At 36.9% G+C, this 9,280-nt stretch overlaps 2 protein-coding genes across 2 annotated transcripts in view; one reads left to right on the forward strand and one right to left on the reverse strand.

The window, feature by feature from the left end:
* The window catches only part of LOC136259698 (nuclear pore complex protein Nup205-like), a 50,432-nt gene extending 47,148 nt beyond the window's left edge, over positions 1 to 3,284 (reverse strand). The window contains exons 1-3 of the mRNA XM_066053204.1: positions 3,188 to 3,284; positions 2,990 to 3,126; positions 229 to 1,099 (exon numbers count right to left, since the gene is read on the reverse strand). Coding sequence (XP_065909276.1) covers positions 229 to 1,099; positions 2,990 to 3,126; positions 3,188 to 3,206 — 1,027 coding nt within the window. The 5' untranslated portion in view covers positions 3,207 to 3,284. The remainder of the gene's footprint in view (positions 1 to 228; positions 1,100 to 2,989; positions 3,127 to 3,187) is intronic.
* On the forward strand, positions 3,213 to 8,565 carry LOC136259699 (proteasome subunit alpha type-1-like). Its single transcript, XM_066053205.1, has 14 exons — positions 3,213 to 3,327; positions 3,373 to 3,417; positions 3,471 to 3,515; positions 4,062 to 4,118; positions 4,283 to 4,386; positions 4,436 to 4,524; positions 4,578 to 4,648; positions 4,699 to 4,782; positions 5,051 to 5,096; positions 5,451 to 5,530; positions 6,901 to 6,972; positions 7,635 to 7,691; positions 8,367 to 8,387; positions 8,440 to 8,565. The coding sequence occupies exons 1-14, from the start codon at positions 3,325 to 3,327 to the stop codon at positions 8,467 to 8,469; spliced, it is 804 nt and encodes a 267-aa protein (XP_065909277.1). The 5' UTR covers positions 3,213 to 3,324; the 3' UTR covers positions 8,470 to 8,565.
* The last annotated feature ends 715 nt before the right edge of the window (positions 8,566 to 9,280 follow it).

Raw genomic sequence — 9,280 nt, forward strand, 5'->3', positions numbered from 1 at the left:
CAAGTACCATCCTAAAATACACTGTACAACTACAATACACCGTACAACTACAATACAGTGAAGGTTATAAATAAACAAATAAAAACTTCAAGAATAAGAGCAGATGTAAGTTTGATGCAACATCTTTAAAACCCACATAACAATTGAATTTGGTCCCTATAAAAAGATTCAAAATTCTGAGGCACTTCTCACAAAACAATATGCATAACAACAACACACAAATTTTACCACTAAATGCTTCCCAATTAGAGCACTCCCTCAACAAAACTGCCCAACCAAACTTCACAGCTGCTTGTAGAGAAGGATCCGTCCAATCACCAGGCTCTGTCATAACCCGATGAACTGCCGACAAGAAACAAGCATCACTGCTCAGAGGGTACTTGCTGTCCACCAAAGAGTCAGACAGGTGGTCTGCACTTGACTCCCCAATATTAAAACAATACAGCACAGCCATAAATAGTGTTAATGTGACGGTGTCCAGGACTCCATCTGCTGGTGGAGGAACAGTTTTGAGGTGACGCAATATTGCAATTGTCTGCTGGCTGGGGAAAGGATTCTGACACACCCAGTAAAAGATACACTCAGCAAGAAGATTTCTCTGCTCTTCAATTAAATCGATTAGTTGTGCTTTGTGTTTCTCATCCCCTACAGCACAGCCTTTACGAAGCTTCTCCAACTCCCCATGAACAGTAAGGTTCTCTAAGAGATTTAGAATCTTTTCCACTAACCCATCTTCAAGTAGTTCATTAGTAAAACTCATAATGAGAAACTGAACATTGTCATCAAGCTCATAGCTCCACGATACTCCATCCCTGGCTTGTATCAATGTCTTGAGAGCCCTAACCACACATTGTCTGCCATCATGATAAAGTAGGACGCTAACAAGTCCACGAGTTAGCCCAGGAAATCTTGGTTGCTGCTGTTCGGCTGTCAGCAGCAATTCAACTGATGAGTACTCATTGAGGTCAAGAATGTCACTCAAAATAAGTGCCTCATCGATGAATGACTGAGGGAAGGTTTGTTGGGTTGTGTATCCTGGCAACTTGATGGGTGAGGTAGCTGCAGAGAATACTTCACTGCGATGGGTTGCATTCTTCGGCTAGACGAGATGAAACAGAAAGTCCAAGTAACCACAGGTAAATGTTTTGCATAAAAAAATTGATTCAAAAACACTAAAATCACATACATATATAAAACATTTAACAGCCATCACTTGCTGGGAATAAGGATGAAGGTAATGACCATTCATATGGCTCAGTGTAGAAAAAGATGTTTGCTTATAGTATGTTCACATTGAGCTGAATCCTGAAAAACAGCTAAAAATTAAAAGTGGATTTTTTTCTCAACAGAGTTAACATTTCAGCCAACCAAATAATTATTGGTAACAGCAAAGGTGTCTCCATTACAAGTTCGGGAAAGGGCTGTAATGGACAGTGTACTTACAAGTGTATATAGCTTTCCCATAGGAAATGTATTGTGAAAATTTTTGATTGGCCATAAATATTATGTCAAACATTTGAACAACAAGATTTCGAAATAGTTTTAGTGGGTCAAGCAGTACTACAAATGAGCCAAATTTCAAGATCGTGATCCATGAGTTATTAAATGTTTTTGAGGATTCAGCTCAACGTGAACATACTATAGTTCTACAAGGTTAGCCACTTGTATGATAGTTGAGATCAAGTCACACAAAACATTAGAACTCACAACTAATCTACTATTGTACATGCTCGCCTTAAATTATTACCTAGTATTCAGTAGTATTTGTTTCTAATATATAGCTTGATACTTAGTGCAAATGTCAATAATGCATATACTACACTTGTCAGACTAGTGTTTCCTTGCCTCCTCTATTCATTTGCACACAAAAAGTATTATGGCGTGTGTTATAAAAACCACCATTTGTGTGTTGTTAATTTTCATAATGGAGTAAACACATCACCTCAAATTACCCAAATACCAGCATCTCTGTCGAAGTTAGGATATAAGGTTAGAAATGAATACTGAATACTAGCAGACAAGTCGAATATTAATTTTGCAGTGGCAGTAAATTTAAGGATTTTGACCACAGCTATTGACCTCACAAATATCTCTGACAAGTATTTATGTCATAATGCATTTCACATGCAAACCCTCCATATGCCACATGCAAAGCTTCTTGACTAGCAAAAATTATTTTAGTGTATGTGCAATAATGGGCTTTTGGTGGGTTACAAATTTGTGAAAGTATCTGAATTTCTGAAACAAGACAAACAAGCACATTTCAAAAGTTCACACAATGGAGGTTATCCATTCACATCATTTTAAGTTAGCAATGGTTACTAGATGCCATGTTTTTGAGGCAAAATCAATGGGATCCATGGGCAAAAAAATGATTTTTTTTTGCAATTGTGCACAACTGAAGGGAAATTCACTATACTGAGTGAGTTAGTTATATTAATAGCCAATTCAAAAGTGGAATAAAAGGAACTGGGTTAATTCTGCGGTACAAGCCAATGAGCAGCTGGAATTTAATGGCCCTGTTTCTTCCAACGACGAATAACATAACAAATGTACCACAGGTTTCTTATTTTCGCCAGTGTTCTTCAGTTTGTAACTCACTCTTGTCTCACACATTCACGAAGATAACATGGAAAATATTTAGCATGATATCACATACACTTATGCATGGAGTGTCGTTAAGTACAGGGGCCAAGCAAGGACACTGTACAAATTTGTATGTATGTATGTATGTATGTATGTATGTATGTATGTATGTATGTATGTATGTATGTATGTATGTATGTATGTATGTATGTATGTATGTATGTATGTATGTATGTATGTATGTATGTATGTATGTATGTATGTATGTATGTATGTATGTATGTATGTATGTATGTATGTATGTATGTATGTATGTATGTATGTATGTATGTATGTATGCATGTATGTTACGTATGTATGTATTCATGTATGTATGTACATTTGCTATACACTAATTTCTTACCGCATGCTGTAGCAATGCTACCAAATTTGGCTTGTTCTTTGTCAATTGTGCGTCTAATTCGTAATAAGCTGAAGGTTGCCGCTCAACAACTGCCGCGCTGACCACGTGCAGCAACTCTTTGAATGGCGTCCACTTTCCTGTAACAACACCAACAAATACATCACGTGGTAGCCAATATACCATCAATACAGACGATACCTCCACTCAAATGAGCCATATAGCTGGTCCTACAACGCGGTAGACTCAAACTTCAAATTTTCCAATTGACGAACACCACTGTAGGTTTCACGTGATACATTTACACGTTAGCAGAATCGTCTCCAAGCTTCATCGTTATGGTATGGCCCTGTGTGTGTACTGAGCTACTATAAGTTGTGTTATAGTTTAGGAACCAATACGATACAGACGTGACCGTGTGGAGTCCACAGGTTAACGCACTCCATCGTGTTATAAAACCCTGTACGTGTATGTGTCATGATAGGGTCGTATCCATCAAATTGAATATGCCATGGAAGCTGTTAAACAGGTATCATAACATCACTTGTACAAGGAGATAACATGTACACGGGTTTTTGTTGTGGGTCGTACATGTGACCACAGTCAAAATTCAAAGGCCCAAAGTTATATATTAGTGCCAAGTCAACAAAGAATGTAATTTTTGAGACACATGAATCACAGAGTTACAGGGAAATAAGTCACAGGTCCAGGGAGAATTTTGCTTGAGAAGGCCTTGACCCATTTTTGCAACATATACCTATGACGCATGCACATTGTTTTTTTTGTTTTTTTTTGCTTATTCTTTGCTAAGTGTGGTTTCTCCTGATACAAGCAATTGTGTTAGAGATTGCTGGATTTAGGAGGGCATTGGCCTGGCGTTTACAAGGTTACAGGTTCAATATCTAGATGGTGACTACTACAGTTGTTTCATTGTTTAAGGAGTCTTACTCCCATTGCTTCAGCCTACGCAGCTTGAAACTCTTCCCCTGACAAAAATACCGTAGTTTGTTATTTTAGTGCACCCGACAATAGTTATTCTGTTGTTCGTTGTTTGTAGTAGTATACTTTCTTTCAGGGTTCTGCTACTGTTGGTGTCAAGTCTAAGACACATGTTGTTTTGGTAGCCCTCAAGGTACGTTCATTGGCATAATTGTTCAGGTGATGAGGTGTGGCATGTATGATAAAGAAACATGTAATTTAAATTGTGTTTAATAGTTTATTGCCTTTACTGTGTCAAAATTTGCTGTTCTTTTTTGTTATTGTGCCTTATGTATGTCCATCCTGCTATATATATAGCGATCAATGTCAGAATTGTCAGCATATCAGAAGAAAATATTTCCAATTGATGACCACGTCGGCTGCTCTATAGCTGGACTAACTTCTGATGGAAGATTACTGAGGTATACTAGTTTGTATACTACTCCACTTCTCACAATGTTTTTTATTCAGTCGGTTTATGAGGACAGAATGTTTGAATTCACGATTTCTTCATGACTCGGAGATGCCCCTGTCACGATTGGTCACTGCCGTTGGCAACAGTATCCTAGCAACTTACAATTAATATTGTCTTATCCTTCACCCACAAATTCAGAAATGCAATATTCCACTCAAGTTTATGGTAGACGGCCGTACGGTGTAGGCATGCTGATAGCTGGATGTGATGTGAGTAGTATGTTGGCTGATGTTTGATGATACGGTCTTACTGTATGCAGAGTCAAGGAACACACCTCTATCAAACTTGTCCATCTTCTAACTACTATGATTGTAAGGCAATGGCAATTGGAGCAAGATCACAGGTATGTACTGGGGTTGCTTAATGGTCGATACAATTCAAATTTTCGTCCTCTGACTTTGTCAAAATTGGAGTTGATGTTTTATGGGAATAGAGTATATACAGTAAAATATAGCAGCCCTCACAAATAAATCACAAAAATCTTTACCACAAATATAATTATGTTTTTGTGCACAACATGTATTTACAGTGCTGATCAGCTTTTCTAGCTTTCTATCTATGTATTTCATGGATATATCTATGAATACACTATTGTTTGTTTAATTCTGTAGTCAGCAAGAACTTACCTAGAGAAACATCTTGATGAGCTCGGAGACTGTAAGTGATTATGATGTCTTCTACAGTGTACCTTGCTAAGTGTAGTAGTCATAGCACGCATGTCGTGTAATAGTGTTTGTGTAGATAAGACACATGTGAAGTACATGTTAGAAACCAGGCTAAGAAGTTGGCCAGTGATTTGCAAGCATATTGTAGAAAAAGACAACCTTGTATAGCCACATGCCTTCCTTTTAAAATTATAATTTTTGTTACACCATCTAGTGTAAATATGTATGATGGAACTGTAAGTTAAACTTTTGTGGATGATATGCATGGACCATAATACATCATCACCACAAATTTATTATCCCATGAAAATTTCTTGGTAAATCTTATATGTTGACTATCCCACAGGTTCACTAGAAGATCTTATCACCAAAGGCTTAAATGCCTTGAGGGAATGTCTCCCTGGCGATGCTGAGCTAACCAGTCAGGTAATGATTGATATTCAACACATCAGCTGTATGCAAGTGACATTATAATAAGCACAGTATGAATTGTAGCAGAAGCTCTTTTTTTCCTGTTTGGGTCAGCAATCTTTTGAGAATTTCTTTTAATATTCTGCTAAACCATTTGTCATTTGTTGTTGTTCCAGGCGCATGCCCACAGCCGGCCAAAGGTCAGCTGTGGGCGTGTGCCTGGTTTACTGAAATTGTTTTCGTAAAAGCATGTGTGTGTGTGTGTGTGTGTGTGTGTGTGTGTACCTACCTATCTATCTACCTACCTATGTTTGTTTGTCCGTACACACCCACATGAGCAAAAACGTTAAAAATTATAAAAGCAGCCAGCATGTAAGAATTGAAAGCTAAATTAAGTCTATTAAACTTCCACACGCATAAACTTTACTCTGAGGTGGTTTCTTCTCGTCGGTCTGAAATACGGGTATGGCGACTCTTCATATACTTCTTGAACAATCTTCCCTTTCAGTTTTATAGATGTTTAACAACTTTAAAACAACACTGAAGGCCTCTTAGGCTACCAGAAGTAGCGTATCCTTCAGGTTGCAGGGGGGGCGTTACCCGTACTTACGTGAATGAAAATGAAGGACAGCCTTGAGGCTTTCTCTATACAATTCGCATGAGAAAATACGATAGACACACTATAAAACAGTTGAGAAGATACTTCTGTGTATAATTTGCGGTTTAAAGTGGTTTGTTATAGTTTAATACGCTTCCTTAGCAGTGCATAGCAACATAATTACCCAATTACAAAATAATTCATGAATTACGAAATATGTTGAATTACAGAATTTACAAATTCTAATTATCTATCTGAATTAATAATACCTATAACATGAACATAAACTAAATTATATGCATAGCTGATTAATTTAGTTAGGGGATAGTATTAATTGCATGGGTGCTTGGTTTTTAGAAGTAGCACAACATCAACTTGTTTTTTTTTTTTATTGTGTTGTTTTACTGTAAACATTCCAACTGTATGGGTATTTCACCATACTGTCTTTTGAAATTTCAACATATTTAGGAACTCCTTTATACCTGTGTTTTTTCAGGAACAGTTATTATATTGTTTATATTTGAAAACAATTTTGCTAACTGTGTATAAACTGATAACCGAATGCTCTATTAGGGTGATTGCACTATTAGAGTATCTTTGTATTTTCAACACATCTTTGTTTTTTGCATTATAAGGAGCTCAAATGTTGGTTTTAATTTAATTCTTCTAGACCACTTCTGCAATTATTAATCCATCTACATACTTACACATGTACATTACACACACATGTACACTTAGACACATAGCACATACATACACAAAGGTAATAGAACACTTTTTATCACAGAACGTATCACTAGCAGTGGTTGGTGTAGGAGAGAACCTCCTGATCATTGATGATGACAAAGTGCAACCATATGTATCCTGTTAACTATATCAACATGTTGTATTGTGTGTGGAGCACTGACAGGGGGTGTATGCAATTGCTGATCATTTGGTCACCACGTACACAGAGTCACATCCATCAAGTCCAAAGAGAGTGTCCGGATTTGTTTTAATAGTCTTTATAGATATTCTAATGTGTCATCACTTTTATGCCAACTTGATTGGCCATCTCTCCAACTATGCAGAAATCAGTCCCCCTAAATATATGTTTTTTAAATTATTTATTTGCAATCAAGAATTGAATTTTTCAAGAATTCCAGAACAATAAAGCTATAGAATCATCTACCAGATGATATGATTGAATCAGATATAGTCAGGTATGCGTTCACCTGAGCCCCCACCAAATATAGTAATATCAAAGAGGTGAACATGTGTTCACTCCCAATGGTTTTGTACTGGAACAAGCATGTTTTCATGTTATGGCAGCTCATGTAACAAGAGTTATTAGACTATAGTTTAGAAAACTTTAAATAATTAGTGATCAATACCAAATGCTTTAGCGCCTTTGCAAGTTCAGCCATAAAACTTCCTTTTTTCGGCTAGGGAGTGAAAGCGATACTAGAACAACTCTGGACTGTATTTATTCAATGCAATATCAGTATAGTGTAGTGTGTTCATATCCTTATCCATTGCAAGCTGGATAAACTAGAGACCACCATGGGAGGAAGACAAGCATCAAAGGAAACTGGAGAGGTAAAACTGTGTGTAAATGAGTATGAGAATATGTGTATTATGTATTCATGAAGGAACGATTGTAGTTCAGTGAGAAACACTTAGAGCTGAAGTTAATTTGGTTGCTAGCGACATTGTTAGGCACGCGTTCAATCAATACCATATTCAACTAATGACATCATTAATTATACAAAGAAAAACCGGCAAACTCAGAAGTTTACCCTTCTACAGGGGTATATGAGAGTAGGACACTCTCCTCAGTATATATATATATATATTATGAACTCTTTGATAGCAGGAAGAGCAAAGCAATTGATTTGTACAGTGACTGTATATGGAAAATAAATTACAAACACTCATTTAATCAATCATAAGTCACGAGTGCAACAGGCTATGGAGTAGAGGCTTGACTCACTGTGTAACACAATACATTTTACCACAACATAAACAAACACACCTTTATAAACTTATGTTTGCTTCATGGGACAGAAATGAGACGAAGATAAAGATATTCTTACTCTCTGGTGAATTCATATTGGTTGAGCGAGTTATTTTGTTGTTTACATAGCACAATTATATCAACTCCATCAATGACCAGACATCATGCACTGTTGTGTTCATTTTGTTTGCATACACACAAGTAATAGCATTCAAGTACAACACTGCTATATCACTAACTTTTTTTTTAATTCTCAGGACACCAGCATGGACCATCAGGTATGTTGCTGTATAGTGATCACTACTTGTTTACTTACTACATTTTGTACAGCCAACTGCAGAGGAAACACAAGCAGTATAGATGTCAACTTTTATTGTTCAACTCTTATAGTTATAACATCATTGAAATGTGTAATGTAGTAAATGAACATCAAGCTTGAAGTACACTACTTGGAAACAGTGAATTAAATTGTAGCTTAGCAGACTGTTGGCTGGACATGATTAGTAGCAGAACAGTAATGCACCTATCAATGTTAGGCCCTTCCCCCCCCCCCCCAGTACGGGCCATGTGGGAACAAGGTGGGGATTTGATACCCTGCAAGAGCAATAACCCCACTACCGGGGCCTAAATGTTTGTCTAATCCCCTACCTACCCCCGAGGTATTCCCCCACTCCATGCCTGCAGACAATACACGTTAAGGTTTGGCTACGGGTAAATGTATAAGACAAGGATGTTCAACATACAGAATATTTCCTATCTCTTATCAAATAATTATATCAATGCTACAACACTAGTGGGAAACCGTACAAGATAGACAAAATGGATTCCATGCCATAACAAACATACAGTACTATACAATTTGATTGGCACCAACACACCTGACAGTTAGGCATGCAGTTGCAAACTTATTTCAATTCTCAAGTGCCATTAGACTTTGGAACAGCTTGCCAATGAACAAGGTGACATTCACCAGCCTTGAAAAGCAAATTGAACATGTACCTATAGTTTGTAAGATACTACACTAATAATTTTTATTATTGTTTAGTAATACAGTGGAACCTCTCTATTACGAACAATTCGGGACCCAGAATTTTTTGTTGTAATATAGAGGTTTTCCTCTTTCAGAGGTAAAAAATGTATAAACCAGTGATCAAAATTTTGTCTTTATTTA

This window comes from Dysidea avara, chromosome 7 (assembly GCF_963678975.1).
Source record: "Dysidea avara chromosome 7, odDysAvar1.4, whole genome shotgun sequence".
Classification (NCBI taxonomy): domain Eukaryota; kingdom Metazoa; phylum Porifera; class Demospongiae; order Dictyoceratida; family Dysideidae; genus Dysidea; species Dysidea avara.

Bases quoted from the DNA above. Each gene is read 5' to 3' on its own strand.
- LOC136259699 (XM_066053205.1), top strand. The intron at 5,097-5,450 runs GTAAGTGATTAT...ACTATCCCACAG, and splicing joins TCTTGATGAGCTCGGAGACT to GTTCACTAGAAGATCTTATC. The intron at 7,692-8,366 runs GTAAAACTGTGT...TTTAATTCTCAG, and splicing joins CATCAAAGGAAACTGGAGAG to GACACCAGCATGGACCATCA.